This window comes from Podarcis gaigeae (assembly GCF_964106915.1).
Source record: "Podarcis gaigeae genome assembly, chromosome: 4".
In the NCBI taxonomy this organism is placed as follows: Eukaryota; Metazoa; Chordata; class Lepidosauria; order Squamata; family Lacertidae; genus Podarcis; species Podarcis gaigeae.
This window is the reverse complement of record NC_139677.1, coordinates 32,593,931-32,620,008: the sequence shown is the minus strand read 5'-3', so window position 1 is coordinate 32,620,008 and position 26,078 is coordinate 32,593,931. Positions and strand designations below refer to the sequence as shown.

Sequence of the window (26,078 nt, the reverse complement as noted above, 5' to 3'; positions counted from 1 at the left end):
CTCTCTTCTAAATGCAATAGTCCTAGCATCGGATATGTCATCCTTCCTCCTTTATACATACTGTGAAAACTTTGGCTGTAGCAGAGAATTTTAGAAAGCTATTGCAGACCTGAATATCTTTCCTTTCCTTTGCCAGCAGAAGATGATATCTGCGTTGCAGCTCTTATGCTGGATCTGTCTGGCTTATTCTTCATCCAGTATTTGTAAGTCAAATTTATGTTTCAAATTTGTTTGTTTGCTTGCTTGCTTTAGCTACACCACGGTGGATGTAATCATACTCCCATCTAGTTTCTCCACAAAGTTACACAAATATAAGTGCCGCTTCCATGAGGGGCTGGTTTGTTTGTGTTATTTTGCAGATGCATAGCTCTTACTTTATTTCTGCCTGCTTGCTTAATTACACTGAGAATGCAGTGCATATGAGGGAATATGAAGGCTGTGTCTGTAGTCTGTAGCACTTCACTTGTGTGTACATGCATCACTAGTTAACCTATAGTCAAGTGATGAACATCCATCACAGTTTTCTATCTCTCCCTCCGCCCACCATGATGTATAAGTCAACTGGGGTTGCAGTTTCTCAAAATGCAGCACTTTCCCCAACAAAAATGGGAAGAGCTGTTCTTAAACCCATTTATTTTTCAAAAAACCTTTTAATTTTATGTTTTATATATACCGTCATACTGGCTGTTGCCTGTATATATTTTGATACTGTAATGCGTCTTACTTTGCTCAAAGAATGCAATATTCAGAGGTGAACGTCTCATGAACCATTCTAGAAAATCTCAAGCAAAATTCCTCTCATCTCAAAACTCTTAAAGAAGCAGCAGATGCGCCAACACTCAAGATTATATTAAATTGCCGTATTTTACATCACCAGCGATTATATTTTGTTTGATAACGAATGGGGTGCGGAATTGGCTTCCTGGGCTCTTCTTTGTGTTTTTGTTAAGAAGCTGAATTGCATTCTCAATTAAATCTTGCCAGTTTTGCATTAAGAATGTATCAGACGTGTATTGCATAGTGTTATGCTTGCATTTCTAAAATTCTGAGAGCTGCGTCGCACAAGCTGTGATTTGCAGATACTCATATATGCGCCCCCTCCCTTGGCTCAGTAAACTTGACTTCTCCACACGCTCCCCCCCCCCCAATTCCACATTAGGGCCCTGTGGCATTCTCTGTGCCTGCAATCCTAACCCTACCTACGTTGGAGTAAACCTTGCTCCTGAGTAGACGTGATTAGGATTTGGCTGTTTGGGAATGAAACAGGGTCAAATAACAATCCTGCCCTTCCAAGGCTGCCTTATCTGTTGCTTGCAGTCTTCCCACGTTCCAGGCTAAAGGAAGGGAGCCTTTCTCAAAAGCCTCCAGTCAGATTTTCCAGCTGCAGCAGTTGCCAGATAAATAGAAGGAGACAGTTTTCCACCTTGGGTTTGGAGTGGGGAATACAGGGGAAGATGCGGGTAACCTGACAATGCACCACCTCAGATTCAGTTGGAGCCGGAGAATGATTTGTGGCACGGAAGTGCTGTTAGTTTCATAATGCATCCGAGCATTCATGGGACAAGTTCATACTACTAGTTGGATGAGTTCGTGCCAGCTAGATAGTAAGTTTGGGCAGCGTTGCTAATTGCAAGGCGCAAGGAAGAAAGGCAAAGTTGGCACAAATGAGTTGGCACACAGTGGAATGATGGGGAGCTGTGTTGTGAATTTTCAGGCTTACTGCAAGTGTGTCTGTTTGCACTAGCAAAGTACATCATTTGTCACACATTATATGCGATTTACTCATTAGGTGTACGCTTAGCGACCAATGTGCGTGCAGGGGAGCCTGGGGTCATCTGCTGTCCGCTGCTGTCTTCGAAACAATCGAATTACTCTGTGACTTGGCACATAAACGGTAGTGATATACCCATAACTACAGATAACTACTCCAGGATCCATCAACGAGGAGACAGGCTTTGGTTTAGCCCTGCAAAGATAGAAGACTCCGGATTTTATGAGTGTCGCATTCAGTAAGTTTCTGCAAAGTTCATGGGTTTTTTTCTCAATTGAAAGTAGCTGTTAGGTTCTATAGTTCTGACATGAGTGAGTTCAGCAACGATAGGGAAACATAAATTTAGAATTTTGCCCGTTTTGTCTTAACAATTTTTGGGGGGCTTCAGTTGTGTAATGTTGAAGTGAGAAGCAATCTGCAGGCTGTGTATAAACCCTGCTGAGACTTCTTTGAAATAAAACATGCATTGGAGTCAACTACATTTTCCCCCCCTATGTGTTTAGTAAAATTGATACAGGAGGTAAGTTTTATTTCTCTCCAGTCACTGTAATTTCTTTAAAGCTTGATGCACACCGTTTGGAGATAACAGGGAACTGTTGCTGAATGCAATCCATGCTCTTTGCTCAGAAGGTAATAATAATAATAATAATAATAATAATAATAATAATAATAATAATAATATTTTATTTGTACCCCGCCCGCCCTGGCTGGATTCGGGCTCAGGGCGGCTACCATCATAAAACTAACACAGTATACAAAGAACATAAGAACATAAAAACAGGCAATCAATTAATTAAAATACATCGTAAAATTAGTTCAAAGGAAATTAAAATCTGGACAGATGGGAGTCCATGGGTAAAATTAAGAGTGGTTAATATTCTCCAGGGCCAACTGTTACTACTGGTCTTATAAAGGACCTGTGGGCGGGCTAGGAGGCCTCTTTAATGCTTGTTCTTATACAAAAAGAAACGAATCAGACTGAACCCCAATCCAAGGCCTGGCAGAACAGCTCCGTCTTGCAGGCCCTGCGGAAAGATGCATGATGCAGAGGGATGGGAGAAGGGATTAGCAGGCAGCCATCATGTTTCTATGTGGCTTCAGCCATGATTTGTGAAGTTGGCCATCTGAACATGACCTCAGCCTAATAACCTAACAACCTATAGTTTTCAGGCTATAAAATACAATTCTTGGAAAAAAGAGCAAGATGCAAAAGTAAGTATCTCTGTAAGTGGTGCACAGTGAGGCGACTTCTTTCTGTGCACCCCAAATTCTGCCCCACAGGGTCCGCAACGGGAAGCTCTGTTGCACAAGTGGAGGTCTGTAGTGCATGTGAAATGGCAGCACTGGCTACAATCCAATATAAACAAAAGGATTGTTTTTGTTTTCCCCCAATAATTTTTTTAGAACTGTTACATCATGTTATTCCAGCTAATTCTGGCATTTTATGAACACCATGAAACCAAACCTCCTGGCCACAATGTTGCCTCTTAAGCCATCCCTTACACATTTTTATATTCTGTCCTTCATTTATTTTCTTCTTCTACTTCATTGAACAACAAACTAACAATAAACAGCCAGACACTTCTAGAGTATTATTATTTTGAGTTGGTTCTTGTCTGCTGAATTGTGATCCAATTCCACATCTTACTATTCTAAAAAGTGCATCCAGATCCGGTTATTCTCATGATGGTTTTCTAATCATTAAATGCTAACATAATGCCAGTATCCTGTGGGTATCTCTTAATAATTAATAGATGTACTGATATCCCTTTTTTTTCATAACAGAAATTCAACAAGAGATAGGAAGGAGCTCCGTGTTTTCAAGAACGATGATGGTTTATGCTTTAATAGAAATTACGTTTATCCACAAAGAATACATTTGCATAATACTGGGAAGCTAAAGTGTCCTGACCTCCAGAATTTTGAAAGTGAAAGGACTCCACTTCAGTGGTCCAAGGTTGGTGTCTTTCTGTGTGATAACAGCCTTTTGAATGTTTTATCTTATTGGCGGTATCTTTTTTTCCCTAAATCAGAGGTGGGGAACCACATTCAAGTGGTGGGCCATATTTGGTTGTGGAGAACCTTCTGTGGGTCTTGCATGAAACATTACAATTTAGAAGACACAGCACAAAAACGAGGAGGAGGAAGACAGCAAACTCAATCACTAGATATAGGCCATCAAGTTCTAATAACAACCAGCTGAAATAGGAATAGTTTAAGGCAGGGGTTGGGGAAGCTTTGACCCCTTAGGTGTTGGTGAATTGCTGCTCCCATCACCCCTGGCTATTGCTTATGTTTGCTGGGGTTGATGTGAGTTTGTAGTGTAACAACATCTGGAGGGCCAAAGGTTCCTCGTACCTGGTTTAAGGAAAAGATGAGCCAAACGTTGCTGATGTCTCAGTAGGGCCAGTGGGATAGTCCTGCTTCCCTTCTCTCCCTCTGCTGGTGAGAGATGGCATGGTTGTTGCTGGATGAGCAATTCATACTGTTTTCTGATACAAACTTGAAAATATGGCACATGTGGCTTTTGGCTAGTAAGACGCCTATCCCCCCCCAAGTAGTTTTAAAATATGAAAAAAAATGAACAAAAATACATGGAGCATATCATACATGAATATAAATATATGAACAAAGCAAACTATGCTAAGACAAGCAAAGGTAACTGCTAAGAAGGTGCAGCTGGGAACATGTAAATTGTTCCAATTTTTACTCTAAGAGGAAGGAAGGATGTCCACCCCCCTGACATCTTAAGAAACTGTGTGAGAGAGAGATAACTGTAATCCAGTGCATACACACTCGAGAACAAACTTTTTTGAAATCTTTTAAGTATCAGATGCTAAGAATAGTTTGTTCCCACCTTTTTTTTTTAAAATAAAAAAATTATGAAAACATCTAAGTGGTTCACAAGAAATACTAAAATGATCCATTAAAACAGTTAACAGTGATTTTAATTATTTTAAATGGTTTTAATAGTAAAAGAGATTAAAAGAAGACAGCAGTGGAAAAGATAAAGACAGTCAACATCTACACGTCAACATTTTTCACTAGCCATTTGTGCTGTAAAAAAAGAAATAATGTTATTTCTTTTAACATTTCTCCATTAACATGGAGTTAATTTCAGAGCCTATGTCCCGCTCCCATTGTTCTTTGATTGTGTCAAGGGGGTTTGTGGGATTTTGGAGCAGTATTTTGTATATTGTGGATACCATCCCTTTACCGTGTCCCTCGGCTGTCAGAAGCTTTTTGAAGGAGGTCAAGGGCCTTGTGGCTGCTGATTTTACTGCTGGATTGTTTAAGAAGGCATGTAGTTGATGATGTGTTAGCTAAGGTATTTGGGTGTCCCCTAGTTTGTCTTGTATTTATTGTGTTGGTATGGGTTTGCCATTTTTGTAGAAGTCTTTTAGACAGGGTAGGCATATGGCTTGCCAGGTTTTTATCTGGGGGTTTTGTGCTGCATGTTGGAATAGTTGGCGATAGGCCAGGGGGGTTAGTGGGAATGGGAATAATTTGCCTACATAATAATAATAATAATAATAATAATAATAATAATTATTATTATTATTATTATTATTATTATTATTATTTTTATTTATATCCCGCCCTCCCCAGCCGAAGCCGGGCTCAGGTTGGATAACAACAATCAAATAATCCAATATTCTAAAAACATTTCATTATAAAAAATAATTAAAATCAAATTGATGGCAACCGTTAAGCAAAATTCTGTGCAGATTGCAAGAGGAGGGAGTCAGGCTGCACCCTGACCAAAGGCCTGGTGGAACAGCTCTGTCTTGCAGGCCCTGTGGAAAGATGTCAGGTCCCGCAGGGCACTAGTCTCTTGTGACAGAGCATTCCACCAGATCGGAGCCGCAGCCGAGAAAGCCCTGGCTCTAGCTGAGGCCAGCCTAACCTCTCTGTGGCCTGGGACCTTCAGGATGTATTTATTTGCAGACCGTAAGTTCCTCTGTAGGACATACCAGGAGAGGCGGTCCCGTAGGTACGAGGGTCCTAGGCCGTATAGGGCTTTAAAGGTTAAAACCAGCACGTTAAACCTGATCCTGTACTCCACCGGGAGCCAGTGCAGCTGGTATAGTACCGGATGAATGTGATCTCACAGCAAAGACCCCATAAGGAGTCTCGCCGCGGCATTCTGCACCCGCTGGAGTTTCTGGGTCAGTCTCAAGGGCAGCCCCATGTAGAGCGAGTTTCAATAATCCAGTCTGGAGGTGACCGTCGCATGGATCACAGTGGCTAGGTCAGGGCGAGAGAGATAAGGAGCCAACTGCTTAGCTTGGCGGAGATGAAAAAATGCCGCCTTTGTTGTGCTGTAATCTGCGCCTCCATAGAGAGGGAGGTATCGAAGATTACACCCAAACTCTTAACGGACGGTGCTGGCACTAATTGCACCCACGCAAGAGATGGGAGTTGCCCCCTCAATCCCATATCGTCCCTTCCCAGCCAGAGGACCTCTATTTTCGAAGGAGACCAGCTCCCACGTAACCATCCAGTCACAGCTTCCAGACATCTGGTCAGTGTGTCTGGGGCCGAGTCAGGATGGCCATCCATCAACAGATAGAGTTGGGTGTCATCGGCATACTGATGGCAACCCAGCCCAAAACTCCGGACAAGCTGGGCGAGGGGGCGCATAAAGATGTTAAAAAGCATTGGGGAGAGTATCGCACCCTGAGGTACTCCACACACCAAGGAGTGGCGCGATGACAATTCCCCCCCAAGCGCCACCTTCTGTCCCCAACCAGAGAGAAACGAGCACAGCCATTGAAGGACTGTGCCCTGGATCCCCACGTCGGCAAGGCGGTGGTCCAGGAGTTTGTGATCGACCATGTTGAAGGGTGCTGACAGGTTTAGAAGAATCAGCAGCTCCGACCTGCCTCGATCCAGCTGCCTGCAGAGATCATACTTTCCCCTTCTATGCTTTAAACATGGACTGTGGGAACCTGTTCAGTGTTGTGGGGATTTTCTTTAGTTTGTTTTGGAGAAATGGGTATGTTGCTGTGGGGATGATTTTGATGGATCTCTCTCCCAAGTGGACCCATTGTTTCGTCTCGTCTTCTTGAATATACAGTGATGTAATATGATTCTATGTTGGGGATTCCCCATCCTCCTTCGGAGGAGGGGAGGTACAGGTATTTGGGGCTTATTCTTGGCTTTTTGTGTGAGAAAATAAATGAGTGCAGTTTTTTCTCTATTTTGTCTGAGAGGGTGAAATTGGTGTTGTTCCATTCCTCAAGTCTCTGTTGATTTGTCACCACAGGGACTTGTAATTGTGGAGGTATAGTTTGTTGAGGTTTCTGGTTATTTGAACCACTAGGTACCTGAAGCCTGGGAAGGTTCTGAACCAATCTCCCCCACTCCATGAATGATAATGTTGTTGTTTAGTCGTTTAGTCATGTCCGACTGTTCGTAACCCCATGGACCAGAGCATGCCAGGCACTCCTGTCTTCCACTGCATCCCACAGTTTGTTCAGACTCATGTTTGTAGCTTCGAGAACACTGTCCAACCATCTGGTCATCTGTCGTCCCTTTCTCCTTGTACCCCTCAGTCTTTCCCAACATCAGGGTCTTCTCCAGGGAGTCTTCTCTTCTCATGAGGTGGCCAAAGTACTGGAGCCTCAGTTTCATGATCTGTCCTTCCAGTGAGCACTCAGGGCTGATTTCCTTCAGAATGGAGAGGTTTGATCTTCTTGCAGTCCATGGGACTCTCAAGAGTCTCCTCCAACACCATAATTCAAAAGCATCAATTCTTCGGCGATCAGCCTTCTTTATGGTCCAGCTCTCACTTCCATACATCACTGCTGGGAAAACCATAGCTTTAACTATACGGACCTTTGTCAGCAAGGTGATGTCTCTGTTTTTTAAGATGCTGTCTAGGTTTGTCATTGCTTTTCTCCCAAGAAGCAGGCGTGAATGATAATAATACCTTGCTAATAATACCTTTTGTGCATGGAGATAAATCCTTATTTGCAACTCTCCATTCCCTCCCAACAGTTGTCCTTAGCTTTGTGAGTCTACATTCTGTGGATTACATTTCTCCGCTTTTTATTGTGCCAGTCTGTGTTTGGGTTCTGTAAATGAACTAAGTTTGTTGCCTTCAGCTTTTAATAATATTTTTCTTGCCTCTTTTTATATTTCAGGCATGCACTCCTGGATTACCTGAAGATGGGCGATTTAGCCATTTTGAGGATTTCCTTGCAATTAAAAATGCAACGGAGAAAGACAAAGGAGTGTATATATGCCAGCTGACATACACCTATCTGGGAAGGCAATTGAATGTATCTCGTGCCATTAGTCTAACTCTTTTTGGTAAGTTTGTGTAAGAGGGAAGCAGGGAAAGACCACTTCCCAGCCTGCTCTGGCTAGACTTTCCCTCCCCACTCCTACCAGTTCAGTTGCGGCTGGTCCATTAGAGCAAATGGGACACTGTCCCACTAATTCAGCCTTCATTCCCTTAAGACCACCTGCCTTCCTTCTTCCTTGCATCCAGACCACATCCTCTGCTTCCTCCTCCTTAATCTCAGGGTTGAGATTTCTTAGCAGGGGAGGATGGGGACAAACAGAATTTGTTGGCATTGCCTGTCATTGGCTTGTGGTTTTACCTACTGTTGGCCTTCGTCCCTTCTGCTCCCTCAGTCCCAATGGGAGCTAGCTGCCATTGTACAAGTCCACGTATCAGCAAATAAGAAAACTATTCCTTTTTGCCAGCTGCCCTGTGTCAAGAACCCTGATGACATCTTACATGCAGATATTTGTGGGGCTTTTAAAATGTAGTTTAGTTTTATTTGTAAAATGCTTTGGAAGAGTTTATATCCTGAAAGATGGGGTATAAAGAAGTTAATATATATATTTGCTTCTTGATACTTTATTGGTTAGGTCTGCCACATCTCCGAGTTTTCCTGAAAATACTATTGGTAAGCTACAGAATGTAGGTTATCTAATAATACCACAAATGCATCATAAATGCATTGTTGAGACAAACGTGATTTGTTCCAGAACAGCACTGGGCAAGATCATATTTTTGTTTTTGTATTCTTTTGTCCTTTTACTCCCATGCTGCTTCTGGATCTGTTGAACACTTAAAGTGGTATTTGACTCTGGCCGCTTTTGGAATTAATGTTCAGTTAAGCGTATCTACGTTAGGTTTCAAAAGTCCGTCTTTTCTAGAGAGGAGTGTTGAATCGTAATGAAAAGTATTGTGACATAAATGTGCAGAATGTTTGCATCAAGATAGTCTGATTTTGTTCATAGTCTGATTAATAGCATTAATAGCATTTGTGATGTACTTGCATGTAATGTCCGGTCAAGATGCAAATATTTTGGATTGTAGCCAGCAATTACACAAGTGAAGGCAGCTTGCACCAATCAGTCTCCCACCCCCTGCAGTTCCTTGAAAAATCCTCTTCAGAGGGTTGTCTGGGAAGGCTTTTCAGGAGGTGAAGGGGAAGATTGGTTGTGCAAGCTGCCATCTGTTGGTGCAACCACTAGGTATAAACCTTTGTTTCTAGGCTGCCAGTAAATGTTTTGCTTGTATCTGGATATGCACCATGAAGCGGCTTTTTCCAATGAGTAGTGAAATAAATGGTTGCTAATGGACGACAGTCCGCAGTAACAAGAAAATAATATCAAGAACTTCTTAGCAGAGCAACGTGTAATAGATTGTGCAATGATGATTTGTTGTTTCTGTTAACATTTCTTTCCATTGTTAGCGCCTCCGAAGAGAATACCGCTGGACATCATTTATCCAAACAATAATTCAGTTGAAGTAGAACTTGGTAAGCAACTACTGCACTTAATATGAAACTATTTTTTCATGGTCCTAAACTACATCCTAACAGTTTCTGTTATTTGCAATTATTCTTTCATGTTTTTAGGGTCCAGTATTGCCGTGACCTGTAATGCCTCGTCGGGTATTTGGGATGAACCATATGTATCCTGGAACCTTGAGGATAACTCTACTCGGGATTTAAAAGCAACACTCACCCAGTCTCTGTAAATACTAACTCAATTTCCTTTGGTCTTTGGAATTAGGACAAGTTGGGGGTTACTTGATGGGACTAGACATTGAAATCATTGTAAGGCGGCATGATATCTAATATGGTGCTTTCCAAATGTTGTGGACAGTGTCGCCCGACCAATTATCAAGGATTAATTTTATAATTATTATTATACTTTTATTTATACTCTGCCTGTTTTCCCCTGAGAGGAAATACAGGTGGCATACAGGTAAAAATAAGAACAGCTAAAAACATATTTTAAAAAACAACAACCATTAAAAACAATTAAGCATTGTTAGAATATATATTCTATTAAAATCAAACAGCTAATTACAATAAAAAAAACAGCATGGCACCACAGCTCTTTCATTAAAAGCAGCCAATTCCCAATTCCCTTGTTGGAACAAGGAAGTAGTCACCTGATGGCAGAAGGATAACAAGAAGGGAACCAGTCTAACGTCTCTAGGGAGGGAGTTGCAAAGTCTGGGAGCAGTCACTAAGAAGGCCGTCTTCTGTGTAATTTGGATACTGGTATGATTCATAGTGAAACTGAAGGAACGTGACTTTTTGCTGAAACCAGGAAATTTAATAATTCCCCCCAACATTTAAGCACCGTTTCTCTATCGTTAATCCTTGTAGCTTTGTTCAAGAAAAGTGTGACACAACATCATACAAATCAGCCCTGTTAAACTTTCATGTTTCTTATTTTTTTCTGCTTTTTTTATGCCACCAGGGATAAGTCACCTAATGGAGAACTTCAGCTAGTGAGAGAAAAGTTTAATATTTCTGTAGTGAAACCTAAACACTACCAAAAATACTTCTGCACTGTATGGTCTATTAGAACTGCTCCAAGAGTTGTATACATCATGCTAAAACCTCCAGGTAAGTTTTTTACGTATAAGATGGTGTTGTGCAGCCTCATGTTGTGTGGTTTTCTGTTGTACACACAGCTAGTGCAACAAGTGAAGGGACAAAGCAGGCATCAGAAACACGCTTGATAACATTTGTTTCAGAATTTTTAAAAAGAAATGCTTCTATTTGCGCAGGCGATATTATGGGAAAGGATTGTAGTCATAGGTGTCCACAGGGTGGTGAAAATCAAATGCTGAAAGCAGCCGGGTGGGCTTTGGGAAGTTGGCTGGAAGGCTCCTGGACCCTGTGGGATTATCATGCCACCCCCTCCAAGCTGGGCACAAACTTCCTGGGCTTTGGGAAGGAGGTGCCACGCTTTAATACTTTAATACTCTAATTTAGGGATGCGGGTGGCGCTGTGGGTTAAACCACAGAGCCTAGGACTTGTCGATCAGAAGGTCGGCAGTTTGAATCCCCGCGACGGGGTGAGCTCCCGTTGCTCGGTCCCTGCTCCTGCCCACCTAGCAGTTCGAAAGCACGTCAAAGTGCAAGTAGATAAACAGGTACCACTCTGGCGGGAAGGTAAATGGTGTTTCCGTGTGCTGCTCTGGTTTGCCAGAAGCGGCTCAGTCATGCTGGCCACATGACCAGGAAGCTGCACGGCAGCCCCCTCGGCCAATAAAGTGAGATGAGCGCCACAACCCCAGAGTCGGTCACGACTGGACCAAATGGTCAGGGGTCCCTTTACCTTTACTCTTAATTTACCAGGAACACTTCGGGGACTAGCCTTGTCCCCCTAGTCCACTGACTGCACACCACCGTTACAGTCCTGGTCTCCTCACCTCAAAATTGAAATTGTAGAGTTGGAAAAAGTTCAGAAAAGGAGAAGCAGAATGATCAAGGGGGTGGAGCAATTCCCCTATGATAGAACATTGCAGCAGCTGGGACTTTTAAGTTTAGGTGAAAATTATGTGGAGAAATTGAATACGTTTTCTCATAAGGCGAGAGGCTGGAGACATCCAATGAAGGTGAACATTAGAAGATTCAAGACAGAGAAAAGACAACTATTCACACATAGTTAAACTAAGGGACACGGGTGGCACTGTGGGTTAAACCACTGAGTCTTGGGCTTGCCGGTCGGAAGTTCGGCAGTTCGAATCCCCGCGACGGGGTGAGCTCCCGTTGCTTGGTCCTTGCTCCTGCCAACCTAGCAGTTCGAAAGCACGCCAGTGCAAGTAGATAAATAGGTACCACTCTGGCGGGAAGGTAAACGGCGTTTCTGTGCGCTGCTCTAGTTCACCAGAAGTGGCTTAGTCATGCTGGCCACATGACCCGGAAGCTGTACGCCGGCTCCCTCGGCCTGTAAAGCGAGATGAGCGCCGCAACCCCAGAGTCGGCCACGACTGGACCGAATGGTCAGGGGTACCTTTACCTTTACCTAAACTATGGAACCTGCTTCTACAGGAGGCAGTGATGACCACCAAGCAGGATGGCTTAAAAGGAGGATGAGACAAATTCATGGAGAAGAGGACCATCAGGGGTTACTAGCCATGATTGCCATTCTTTGCCTTTGCAGTTGGAGTCAACAGTGCTTCTGAATACCAGTTGCTGCAAACACAGAAGGGGAGAGTGCTCTTGGGCTTGACTCCTGCTTGCAAGTTTTCCCACCGGCATCTGGTTGGCCACTGTGAGAACAGGATGTTGGACTGGGTGGGCCATTGGCCTGATCCAGAGTCCTCTTCTTATGTGGGCACAAACTTCTTATGCCACCTGTCATCATATCACTGTGCACCATTGTTTATTTGCCTTGCTTTTTTTAACTTCTTGTTTTACCTTTGCCAATACAGCTCGGAACTTTCAGGGTTATTTGATTGGAGGTCTTGTTTCCCCGCTCCTTGTTATGCTGGCAGCTCTGCTCATCTACAAGTTTTTCAAAGTTGACATTGTGCTTTGGTATCGGGAGTCCTGCCAGGTTCTTCTCGCTAAGGGAGGTAAGTTTGCTGCTGTATTTTCAATAGCTTGATGCCATCTAGTGGTCAATGAGAAATAAAAGGGTTTCCCCTCCCCATCATTTAAAATTTTTGTTGTACAGTGGTACCTCGGGTTGCATACACTTCAGGTTACAGACTCCGCTAACCCAGAAATAGTACCTCAGGTTACTTCAGGGTGAGAACAGAAATTGCGTGGCGGCGGCAGGAGGCCCCATTAGCTAAAGTGGTACCTCAGGTTAAGAACAGTTTCAGGTTAAGAATGGACCTCCAGAACGAATTAAGTTCTTAACCTGAGGTACCACTGTACAGTGTACTTTGGTTCTCAAACTTTATCTGTTCTGGAAGCCCATTCCAAAACCAAAGTGTTCCAAAACCAAGGCGTGCTTTCCCATAAAAAGAAATGCCAAATGAATTAATTCGTTCCAGACTTTTAAAAAACAATCCTAAAACAGCAATTTAACATGAATTTTACTATCTATTGTGACCATTGATCCATAAAATGAAAGCAATAAACATACTGCAGTCACACAGTCAATCAATAAATCAGTAACTGAACTGGGTTCCACACAGTCACAAAAACAAAACAAAAAAGCCGCAAAAAAGAAAAATGCAAAATAAATAGAAAAAACAGAGCTCATTGTTACACTCAAAATGGAAGTGTGGCACTCAAATTGGAAGCATAACACTCAAAATGGAGCATGTTTGGCTTCTGAAAATAGTTCACAAACTGGAACACTTACCTCCAGGTTTGCAGCGTTTGGTTTCCAAGTTTTTTGAATACCAAGGCGTTTGAGAACCAAGGTACCACTGTAACAAGGAGTCAATGCTTTCAGGCTTCCATGAGGGATTATGTTTCACTCGCCATTTCTCTCTATGCTTTTTATAAAAAGGAGGGATTGGAATGCTTTGCCTAGTTTCAGCTGAGAGGCCGTGATAGTATAGCGACCCTTATCATACAGCTGTGGTCATCCAGACCTTGTTGGAATGCAGCTCCCGTGACTGACCATTGGCTATGCTTGCTGTTCAGCAACATCTAGAAGACCATGCATATGTTTAATAAGAAGCAGATACTTCTTCTTCTTTTTTTTAAGTACCCTGACTCTGGACCTTTGATCTTAAATCTTTTGGGATACTGAGTAATTTTGATTTCATTGGTATTATTAGTCTCTTGGTCCTTTTAACAGCTAATGGTATAAAAAAAGATATGTGAAAATTTCTCAGACTTGTTGGAAGCCACCCAGAGTAGCTGGGGCAACCCAGTCCAGTGGGCAGGGTACAACTAATAAATAAATGTTTCTATTTATTTATTTATTTGATATAGTCAAACACATAGTGGTGATTCACACACTAAGTCTCCAGCCAAAACAAAAAAAAATTCCTTCCAGTAGCACCTTAAAGACCAACTAAGTTAGTTCTTGGTATGAGCTTTCGTGTGCATGCACACTTCTTCAGATACCTATCTGTAACTAAGTCTCCAGCAAAGAATGAGATATTGTTTCCTTTAGGAAAACATAGAAAGCACAATGTTTTTAAACTACATTTTCCTTTCTCTAGTTTCAGACGGGAAGCTCTACGATGCGTATGTGTTGTATCCCAAAAATTCAGCGAACTGTGCATATTCATCTGATATCTTTGTCCTGAAAGCATTGCCTGAAGTCTTAGAAAAGCAATGTGGCTATAAGCTCTTTATATGTGGAAGGGACGATCTGCCAGGGCAAGGTATGTATATTAAAGAAGTGTGTTTACGTTTGACAGAGCATTGTTCGGAGACAAACTCCGTGGTAAACTACTTGAAATTATGATTGTATCTCAGCTGCTTGCAGAAGGTCCTTGGCATCTCGATTTAAAAAGATCAGATACGTACAAGCTATGGTCCTGAAGCAATGTATGTCTGAGGGCATACATTATTCAGCCACCTTGCTGAAGCTAAGCAGGCTTGGTTCTGGTCAGTGCCTGGATGGGAGACCACTCCCATCGCAAGCCACTTTATTTACTTCACTTTAAAAGCTGGGGGTGCAATGCTCAACCATGTGTGGGTTAGAGCCCATACTTTGCATGCAGAAGGTCCCAGTTTGCATCTTTGGCAGTTCCATGTAGGCTAAGATTGCTGAAACCCTGGAGAGCTGCTGCCTGCATAGACAAGACTGAGCTAATTGGACTAACAGCTTGACTCTGTATACAACAGTTACATGTGTTGATTTAAATGTGTATGTGGTTTTCCTCCACATTTGTGGTTCTAGATCATCATAATGCCCACCCCAATCCCTTCTCAATAATTGTTTAAGGCCTTTTCCTTCACCCACTTTCTTCCTTTTTCTTGACATTTCATCTTGCTTCTTGGATATTTCAGTGATAATCCCTCTGCCTTCTCTTGTGTCTCCCTGACCTCTACCTTTCATGTACTGCCTTGAGGACTTCCTTTTGTCTTCACTTTTTAAAAAAGGGTTCTGTCCCTGACCTCTTGGCTGTGGAATTCCCCTGCCTGAATACCACTTTGTCTTAACCTTCAACAATGTGGTCCACTCTGCTTGTAACACCATCTGGTTATTTTCTTACCTATGCATTTCATACATCATTTCTTCTTCTGCTTTCCCTCGCCTGTGTCAGTCTGAATGGGAAATGCATAGCCTCTTCTGAGGGTTACCTGTCAGGTAAGAATTGTCAATATTGCCTGTTCTACCTGCCATAAGGATCAGGGACAAAAAAAATGAGGGCTAAGGCTGGGTTTGCATAATTGACTGCTATAATAATACAGTGGTACCTCGGGTTAAGAACTTAATTTGTTCTGGAGGTCCGTTCTTAACCTGAAATTGTTCTTAACCCGAGGTACCACTTTAGCTAATGGGGCCTCCCGCTGCCACCACACGATTTCTGTTCTCATCCTGAGGCAAAGTTCTTAACCCGAGGTAGTATTTCTGGGTTAGCAGAGTCTGTAATCTGAAGTGTCTGTAACCCGAGGGAGAATAATAATAATAATAATAATAATAATAATAATAATAATAATAATAATTTATTTATACCCTGCCCATCTGGCTGGGTTTCCCCAGCCACTCTGGGTGGCTTCCAACAAAATATTAAAATACAGTAGTCCATCAGACATTAAAAGCTTCCCTAAACAGGGCTGCCTTCAGATGTCTTTTCCTGAATTAGATGTTGAAAGCTAAACGGTCTTAATGTTTAATTTATAAACAAATTTAGTTGTACATATGATTCCTTAGTTAACCTATACTGATGCTTCCTTTACATGCAGCGGTGGTCAGCGTTGCTGACGAAACTCTGAAGCAATGCAGAAGAGTGATCATCGTCTTGGTACCGGACTCATCCTGCTTCAGCACACAGAGACTGACCTCTGAGCATGAAATTGCAGTGTACAGCGCTCTTATTCGGGATGGAGTTAAAGTGATACTGATTGAGCTGGATAAAATTAAAGACTATGACAACATGCCAGAATCATTAAAATACCTTAAACAAAAACATGGAGTGCTCAGGTGGGAAGAAGGCCTTTCGGAGAAATCTCAAAGGGCATCAACAAAGTTTTGGAAAAAATTACGGTACCAAATGCCAGCCAGCCGAAGACCACTTTCCTCTGAGTTTCATTTGCTGCCAGTACTTTTTAACTCTCCTTGGATACCAGAAGGGTTGTAACAAGACCACATATGCACTGTTCTCTTGAACATGTTCAAACAATGGGTGCAAGGCATGGTTCCAAGTGTGCTGCATGAATAACCCCAGAAAGCGGCTTTTGAGAGTTGCGGTCCCTAGGAATGTCTACTTTTGATCACTTGGGAAGAGCCTTCTCTACCAGGATGCGATCAGCCATGGACCTAAGAAGCTTTTGGTTTGGTTCAGTGAGTTCCTTGGACAAATGGCAAAATGTGAATGCTTGAGCCAAAAATTGTTTTACAGAGGAAGGAAGCGAATGTGAAGGAAACTGTGTTTTCCCCTACCATGTGCAGACTTTATACGTAGTCAGGTTTTAACCTGAAACATAAGGGCTCACTTGGAACAGCTTAAATAGCTGCTTCGTTTGTCCAGTACTTGTTTGTTCCCCTTTTAAAGGATAATTCCATATACTATGCATATTATTACGGTATCTCCCAAGGAGAAAAGCAGTAAGAGAGCACCATATTTTTTGGGGTGGATTGTCTTACCAGTAAGCAGATGCAAAAGCAAGAGTGTGAATTCTCTGTGATTTATTCACATTTTAATTAAATTGTAATGCCATAGTCTTTAATGCAGAAAAAAAAATCACACGAGTGACTTTAAGTGAAGTTATTAGATGGTAATTATTTTTTACACTTCTGAAAAGATTATTTGCATGATGTTTCAAAATGGCCAAACATTTGCAGACTCATGAGCACTTTAACTGTATCTCTATGATATGTAATGTTTCACACTATTTTTAGAGGCTGCATTCTCTAGCGTGGAAGCCCAGATTTGACGTTTTAAATCTCAACCAAATATGTAAGACTAGAAAGTGGCATCATCTTTTTTTCTACAACTGTGTGATTATTTCTATAGGTGAAATAATTTTGTGGTAATTATGTAATAATTCATTTAACTTGCACAATACACTGATTCCTATGAAATTTTTATATCTGCCTCTATTGTGGATGGTTTTGCGAAACCCACATCTGAAGCATTGTTGAGGAAGAAGGCACCTGAGCAGCTATATCAATTAGAAAGCCAGAGAGGATGTTTTAGAGCTAATTGTCTAATTTACAAGATGCCATTCACCCAAGAGTTCTTTTAAAACCCGAAATGAGATATAGCCAACAAAAAAAGTGCAGTTGTTTGCAGAACTCTAGCTACTTTGCAATCCTCCCGGAAAGAGATATGGTAACATCAATTTTAAGCAATCAATTAGACCTGTCAAAAACTGACCGTTGTCCCACAGCCATGATCATTAATGCCTTGTTGACATCAAGGTTAGGCAACTCTTAACACACATTCTGTGGATTTGCCTTTGAAAATACTTTAGAAACTTGTCTGAAATGTGGCAGTTAAAGTTTTAACTTCTTGTTGTTGCTAGGTTGTTGTTTTTTTTAGAGTATATTTATTCTACCTTCTGGCTTTAAAAGACCCCATGATGCCTTAAAAAAAATATCACATATACTATATTTGCCAACACACCCAATAAGACTCGAGACAAGTTAGATGGGTATCAGGTTATATTTATTAAAATATAACAACTAGAGAATATTCAGAATGATTCAACCAAATTAATCAAAACCAATGAGGTTCAGGCAGTGAGGTAGGTTGCTGGAGGTATTTCAGCTTTCCCATCTTCTGAGCCAGCTACCAGGTGCATGCTGCGATCACCCAGCAAGGCCTGAGGGAACTCCTCCCCCTCACTGCATACTCCTTGGGTAAGGTAAAGGTAAAAGGTAAATGACCCCTGGATGGTTAAGTCCAGTCAATGGCAACTATGGGTTGCGGCGCTCATCTCGCTTCAGGCCGAGGGAGCCGGCATTTGTCCATAGACAGCTTTCCGGGTCATGTGGGCAGCATGACTAAACTGCTTCTGGAGTAATGCAACACCATGACGGAAGCTAGAGCGCACGGAAACATCGTTTACCTTCCCACCACATCAGTACCTATTTATCTACTTGCATTGTCATGCTTTCAAACTGCTAGGTTGGCAGGAGCTGGGAAAGAGCAACGGGAGCTCACCCTGTCACGCGGATTCAAACTGCTGACCTTCCAATCGGCAAGTCCAAGAGGCTCCGTGGTTTGGACCACAGCGCCATCTGCGTCCCTTGGGTATATGAACATGACATGCACACTGTGACCCTCTCAGTGTGGTGTGGTGGTTAAGAGCGGTGGACTCGTAATCTGGTGAACCAGGTTCGCTTCCCCACTCCTCCATATGCAGCTGCTGAGTGACCTTGGGCTAGTCACACTTCTCTGAAGTCTCTCAGCCCCATTCTCTCAGGAGAATGTTAGCAGTTTTGAGACTCCTTCGGGTAGTGATAAAGCGGGATATCAAATCCAAACTCCTCCTCCTCCTCCTCCTCCTCTTCTTCTTCTTTTCAGCCAGCGTTCACCCCAATGCGCCTGACAGGCCCACACAGTACTCTGCCTTTGATATTAGTCAGCTATGGAGTGGGCTGAAATAGCCTGTTCTCCACTTCTATAGGGCACATCATCCCATGTGGTTGCCCACATGGCCCCTGTGGGAGAGTCCACCTCTCCTCATCTTGTAGGGGAGGAGAGTGTGGAAAAGCATCCCCTCTCCATATTGAGAATGGAATTTTATCAACCCCACTGGCTTCTCTGTTCATTCTGAGCTTTCAGCGGCTTTAGACTAGGTTACTTGAAAGGGACTTTTAGAGAAGAGCTGTGGCTCAGTGGCAGAGGATCTGCTTTGCATGCAGAAGGTTCCGGGTTCAATTCCTGGCATCTCCCCAAAGAATCCTATATGAAACCCTGGAGAGCTGTTTGCCATTCAGTATGGCTGAACCAGATGCATCAAAGGTAACTGAAGATCTAAGGTAGGTTCCTAAGGACACTTCTCATGTGCTCTTGCCTACTCACTCAGGTTGTTGGGGAGGCTCTGTTCTGTGCCTTATCTCTGGAGGTCGTGTTGCCAGAAACATGGGATGTTCTTTCCTGCTGCAGTTTCAAAACTCTGGAATTTCCTGCCTCAAGAGGTGAACTTAGCTCCTCCCCGAGTGAGGTTTAGGCAGCAAGCAAAAATATGTTTGTCTTGGCATGTCTGTGACTTGAATAGCTCCTACATTGTTTTCTTGGTGTCCCCGATTATTGGCAGCAATCCTGGTTTGCTTACATTTAAAATAAAATAAGCTGATTGCATGGTTTTTAACCTTCATTGATTACTTCCTTGAGTGCCTTATTATGAAATGAAAAGGCAGCTTAAAGCCTTGCCGCATGGCTTATGTAACAGAAAGTCTTGCCATGTGTTCTGGAGTGCTTTGAAAGCATACGAACAAGCGTGAAGTCGGGGCTAATCTGGTAGACATCATCTATTTTGTTTTCCAAAAGCTTTGGGCAAAGTCCTTCCCTTAAAGCTCCTGAATGAATTTAGCAGTCATGTGTTAAGACAAAAAGATTTCCTTATGCATTGGTGACTGATTAAATGAAGCAGAAAGAAGGTGCAAGCAGAATGTGTTGCGGTGGCATTTATATTGGGACTTCTACTTTTAAATTTATTCATAAATGATCTGGAATCAGATGTACAGTGATGATGGCTACATTTGTGGATTACACCACACTACTCAAGATTTTGAAATCTCAAACAGTCTGTGGTCATGAGATAGCAACCGAGTTCAGGAAGTGTAAATTGATTCATACGGTTACCCCCCCAAAAAACCCCTGATCACATATGCTAATGAACTCTGAAGAACTGTCATTGATTTATGAGGAACTAGATCTTGCGATTGTGGACACAACAATGACTGCTCCCCACATTAAATGGGGGCCGCCCTTTGCGTGGTCGCACGCAGCTCCTGAACCCTATGCGGCACCATTAGAACAGGCTTGGCTTTGCCTCCCCCCAGGTGGGATACCTGGAGGTCTCCGCCTACCTCAGTCATTGTCCAATCCCGCCTGGTGAAGCGTTGCCAAGGTGATCAGGCCAGGTAGGGGGAGGAACCGCCTGCCCACACAATAGAGGGAGGATCTTACCTGGGAATCGTCAGTTGGCTCCAGAGTTTCTCCCACCCTACCCACCCTCAGTTAAGATTTCTTTTGCAGGTTAACCTCTTCTCCACAGGTACACAGGCGCTGCTACGTCAAGGTCACTGTAGAAGGGCCGGAAAGGAATTTTCCTGCATTGGCAGGTTTGCCTTTCCCATAGCAAAACGTCACAACTTTGGTGGTATCAGGCATTGGGCAGAATCCTTTAGTGTATCTTCCTTGAATGGGGTGGGGGCGTGCAGCAGTGACCCACGCCCCCTTCCTCTTTGCGGTGGTGATACCAGGGTTCCCTGTTAAAGGGGTTTTGGAGGGGAGGCTTTGACCGTATGCCTAGAGGTCGTCATTGCTCTCCCCTGCGACGGCGGCATAACGGGGGTGGGCTCTCTCTGCTTGAACATATGTTCTCCAGAGTCAGCCCATCCCCCCCTACACTGGATAACCCTGGTGTCCCCAGATCCCCGGCGGGGGACTGGGAGGGATAAACGCCCAATGCCTGAGCCAAGGTCTACCCACATCTGAAACTTAATAACGTTGTGGCCAATTTTAATCCCATAGAACATTGTCTTGAGCCGCCAAGGGTTTGGGGGACTCTGCCTGTCCACGCAATAGAACGCTGTCTGGAGTATTCTTGCTGGGTGAAGATATATTTCTGAGTTTTGCTTGTTGAGACCTATTTTGAACTGTGCCTCAGGAAATTAGCAAGACACGTATAGACAATTAAAATGGGCACATACCAAGGATGAACGCTGCTAAGATTGTCTGCATGTTTTGAAAGTATCTCTGAATTTCCATAACATGTTCTAGCCTAAGGATATGGTATACACAACTTGCCTCAGAAATTGTTATTTGTAAAACTTTGAAAGCTATGGAAAGTTCTGTCACCATCGCTGTAAATTCCTGTTGGCCTTTCCTTTTGTTTCTGTACTCCAAGGGCATTGAGGGTCTTGCAGCTGGAAGTTTGATACACCCAACAGAAAGGTTGCTTACTTCTAGGCATACTTGGGTTTGTGCAATGCATTGTGCTATGCCTACTGGTGGGGATGTAGAAGTCGGGCTGGTAGCTTTGTGCTGAAAATGAATGGGATCTTCAGATATGCAAATCCTAGACTACCTGCCCCATATGCAATGCACCCAGCAGAATCCATAGAACGTTTCCACCTACCCCAAATGTAATGGTGAAGGGTCACTCATTTGGGGTGATTACATATACACCCACACCCTACAGTGACCAACAGAGGTGTACCCAGGGTCCCTTGTGCCTTTGATCACGAGCTGTATCAGCACTCCTCCCGATGAAAAAAAAAATCACTTTACCACGATAGTCACATTAGAATAACTACCGTATTTTTCGCTCCATAAGATGCACCTGACCCTAAGATGCACCTAGTTTTTAGAGGGGGGATGCAAGGAAAAAAATATTATTTAAAGGGAGTGCTGAGCAGAGCCTGTATGCATCCCCGAGGAGGAAAAAGCCCCCAAGAGCACACACGCTCCATGCGGCTCTTGGGGGCTTTTCTGGGAGGTGGGGAAAGGGACAGAGCCATATGCTCTGTCCCTTCCCCCACCTCCCACAAGAGCCGTGTGCTAAGCCAGAAGCCAGTACAGCAAGCAGGATCGCTGCGCAGCGATCCCTCTTGCTGTCCTGGCTTATGGGATAGCTGCACACAGCCTCTCCCGAGCAGCTGGATGAAGGCTCCCCCAAGAGCTGCGCTCCCTTTAAAGAGAAGAGCCCCCAAGAGGCTCCACATGGTTCTTTAAAGGGAATGCTGAGCAGAACCTCCCGCCTGTGTTCGCTCCATAAGACGCACACACATTTCCCCTTACTTTTTAGGAGGGGAAAAGTGCATCTTATAGAGCAAAAAATATGGTACATTTTACAGGATCCAAGTATTCAAAGCATCTGGAGTGAGGGTGAAGCAAGGAGGAAGGGTGGAAAAATTCACACACTTTTGTCCTGTGGTGCGAGGAAGGTTCTCCCACATTTGATCTCACTGTGACAGAAGTGGCACATTGCAACATACATATGCACCAGACATGGTCTGAGAGGTGATTTTTGTGCCCCCTGGTTTCACCAACCCCTAGATACACCTCTGATGACCAACAATATGGATGAAGATGTGGTGATCACTACAGCAAAAGTGATGTGTAGACCAGGTGGCCAACTCCGTAGCTGGTAACCCCTAAGAAGGAAGTGCATTAGGGTTTGGTACATGCCATTTTGCAAGTTCAAATGATGTGGCAATTTCTTAGCTCTTCTCCAGGTACTTGACAGTCATTCTTTCCATTCTTGACCTGGTACTTTGACTTCCTCTCACACCGTTTTCATGATGCCATGCTCTTTACCGCTCTTGGAGGGTCCTTTTCAATGTAGAGTTGAAGAACTGTTCCAACTAGTTTTGCAGCAAGGGAACCGCTGAGATTTGAGAGAGTTTGACTTCTCTTCTTGTGAATTACCACAGACACACGTGCTTGTGCTCTCCCCCCCCCCCCCGCACTCCCACAATTCAAAGTGAGTTGCTTAAAAATATCATCCTCCTTTCTGAAGCAACCATGATTTGAAACAGAGGTGCAGTTGGGTAATATTAGACTCTGGACTGCATACATGCCATACATTTTAAGCACATTTTCCCTCTCAACTTGTTTGGTCTGTCATACAGATGACTCTTACTCAATCAGGGGCCAGAAGAATTTCCTGCGTGAAATTCCATGTTTGTTTCAGATGAGATTATCTTTTCCAACTTGTCTCTGGAGAGAGCTCAGCACACCCACATCACTACAAATGTTGGGAAGGAAGCCACCCCTTTCAGAGTTTTGATTTGTGCTGTTTTGAAGTTGGTGCATAATTGTTTGCTCTGCCCTAACAACTTCCTTGCCTACAACTCTGTAAACTGGTAAAACCCGTTTAAAGGAGAGGAGTGAAGCTCTTGCCACACATCTGCATGTGGGTTTCCACTTCTATCCGGTAGGATACGGATTAGACTTGCTTCTGCAGCTTTCCTTACGAGTGAGAAGTGTACACTGGCAAGTTCGGTATACACCAGGCATTCCGTACAATGGAACTATTCCACAGGGTGCTAAATTTCATGGTCTTCACCATCAGCAAATGTGCACACTTCCATAATGCCCAAAGCTGATTTTATAGAGGAGAAGATCAGAATGCAGCAACAGGTTTTTCTCTTCAACAGAGCTTCAAAAAGAGAGATGTGGTATGGCTGTTTTGAGCTCTCATCGGACATAAGGGTATTTTGAGATATTAATGAGTCTTTTGTATTTCCATTTAAGGAGTACTGTAGACTTTCCAGCCTTTTTATATTGAACTGTTGCCAGAATAGACCCACACTCTATTATTCCATGAAGGATTACAATAACAAGGGGCAAGGCAACTTTGGAGTGGAATTTTCTGGAAAGAAGATGTTTGGTGCTTCATCATGAGACACTACAGAGTTTTTGGACCTGAAAGGTGGTTGATTTTCTTCTGTCCCAGGTTTGTGGAATTAACTTTATAAAGGCTAACAATAACTGTCCAACATTTGAGAAAGGTTAATGAGAAAATTCTTTAGTATTTAGAAATTAGCAACTTAATGTGCTGGTATGATCTGCCATTGTATACTATTGTTTTCTTTTTAAAGGAATGTACATTTATTTATTAAAAATATTTGTATAGTGCTAAACCATGAACCGTATCAAAGTGGTTTACAACATTAAAAAAGATAAAAGCCATACAATGAAAGCATTAAAAAATGATTAAAAGCAGATGAGTTTACAATGGTTTGTAGGAGATTGCTTGCATAGGCGCTGGTGGAATAAAAAAGTTTTCATCAGGCGTTTTAAAAGTTGGCACAGAAGACACGCACTGAATCTCTATTGGCAGAGTGTCTGGACCGATGACACTAAAGACTCAGTTTCTCCAAATGTGACTCACAAACTCAGGGATGGACCAGCAATGCTCCTGAAGATAATTTCAGTGATTGTGCTGGGATATGAGAGTTCAGGTGATTCCTGAGATACCCTGGACCTAAAGATCCTATGAGATAGTAAGAAAATACTTTTAAAGCACTGATAATTTTAGCAGAAGCTAGGAATGGAGGTTAGAAATAATATTTCAGACTGTTAAAAACAACCATCTTTTTTTTTAAAAAGTAAAGTGGGAGACTTGAGCATCTTGGATTTTCACAGCTTAGTTGAAAATGCACTTTTTTCTTTTTTTTTTACAATCTCACTGTTAGATGACTGTATTATTAGAATAGCTTCTTTTCTAGCTGCCATTGGTCAAATATAAATATTGCTCAGGAGAGGCTCTCCATTCCTTCAGAGAAGCATTTCGGGATTTTTCTGTAGTATCTTGCCATTGGCCAAAGTTCAAAACTGGAATGTGAAAATCCTTCATGGTCTTCCCCACAATAACGAATAGAAGTAAAGTAAAATAATATAATGGAAAAATTGAGATTGAAACCAGCAACAAATAAATATGATAATGTTTGATCTAAAATGGCAGGTGACAAAAGAGGATCATAAATGATCTCAGGTAGTTAATTACCTTTAATTTAATATTGATGACAGCCAGGGCAAAATTTTTATACCTGTGGTTAGTTTTGCATCGATAGCTCCCAGCAAGAGTCAAATTTTTCCTTTTAGTGATTATAACTGTTAGATTCTAATGTCCTTGTAGAAGAGCAGTTCAAGCAAAACTGGATGAAAGCAATAATAACTATGTAAGCAATAACAGCCTACTAAATATTCTGTGGGCATTGCTTGGTGCCAAACATACCGTGAGGCAGAGTGTGGCAGCTGCCTCAGGTATCAAATGCTGAAGGGAAAGGTGTGGACAGAGCTCTGTGTGTCATGAGGCACCCTAAACAAGCTTGCTAACCTCAGGTGCACTGAAGGATGCGGTCCTAGTGCCTTTGCAAATATAAGATTCAGCTGCCAGTCCAGTCAACTTCTGCATGTGGAATGGAGAGGGGGACGCCATCTTGTCTACTGCCCGAGGCAACAAATGTCTTGACCTTACAAGCAGTGGCTAATGAACTATGGAATCATTACTATATCCTTCTGTGATTTTACAGCCTTATATTACAGGCTAGAGTCACAGTTACTTAACTATGTGGGCCAGGGAAGTGGGAAATTGCTTTGATTTCTCACTTTTTAGGTGTGTTGTTGTTGTTTATGTGTTGTAGCTGTACCTTTTGCCTTAACTGTCCGTGTCTTTTGGTCACTGAATAATGAATTTGCGACGATTTTATTCCTTACACTTGAGGTTACTTGATATGCTTCATTTTTTAAATGTACCTGCTTAACCTCTATCTCAAAATATAATGCATGTTTGCAACTGTGTATATTAATACTGGGATGTGTGTTGTTGAGCTGGGATTGGCTGCAAATGCATGTGTGGAAGTCAATGACTCTCTCACAAGTTCCAGCCACTTTCTTCTGACCCAACCGTGTGGTGATTCTGATAATCGCCTTGAGCTGAGACTCATCTCCTCATAAACATATCCAGCCAGGGAACAGGTGTCATCTCTATATCTAGCAAGGCCTAGATGTGGCCAGGCAATGGTGTAGCAGTCAGGGTTGGACCTACAATGGCCAAGTGAGGCAGCCACCTCAGGGGCGGGGCAGGTGCTGGGCGCATGGAGTAGCAGAGAGAGCTGTAAAGGCCATGCTAAGCTAGCCTGTTGCCCTCAGCTGAAGTGGAGGAAGAGTTCTCCTTGCCAAGGCTGGCGGCCTTATTAGGATTTTGTTCATGGAATGAGGGGTTGAAGAAACCATCTTGTTTGACTGGGGCAGGTAGATGGCTTG

The 26,078-nt window shown here is 42.9% G+C and overlaps 1 protein-coding gene across 1 annotated transcript in view; it reads left to right on the top strand.

Annotated features, from left to right (window-relative positions):
* Positions 1 to 26,078, top strand: part of LOC310842765 (uncharacterized protein) — a 60,609-nt gene that overhangs the window by 18,352 nt on the left and 16,179 nt on the right. The window contains exons 2-11 of the mRNA XM_083734904.1: positions 137 to 203; positions 1,790 to 2,009; positions 3,557 to 3,728; positions 7,921 to 8,089; positions 9,490 to 9,555; positions 9,655 to 9,772; positions 10,511 to 10,659; positions 12,477 to 12,620; positions 14,175 to 14,339; positions 15,871 to 16,262. Of these exons, the coding sequence (XP_083591030.1) occupies positions 137 to 203; positions 1,790 to 2,009; positions 3,557 to 3,728; positions 7,921 to 8,089; positions 9,490 to 9,555; positions 9,655 to 9,772; positions 10,511 to 10,659; positions 12,477 to 12,620; positions 14,175 to 14,339; positions 15,871 to 16,262 (1,662 nt within the window). The remainder of the gene's footprint in view (positions 1 to 136; positions 204 to 1,789; positions 2,010 to 3,556; positions 3,729 to 7,920; positions 8,090 to 9,489; positions 9,556 to 9,654; positions 9,773 to 10,510; positions 10,660 to 12,476; positions 12,621 to 14,174; positions 14,340 to 15,870; positions 16,263 to 26,078) is intronic.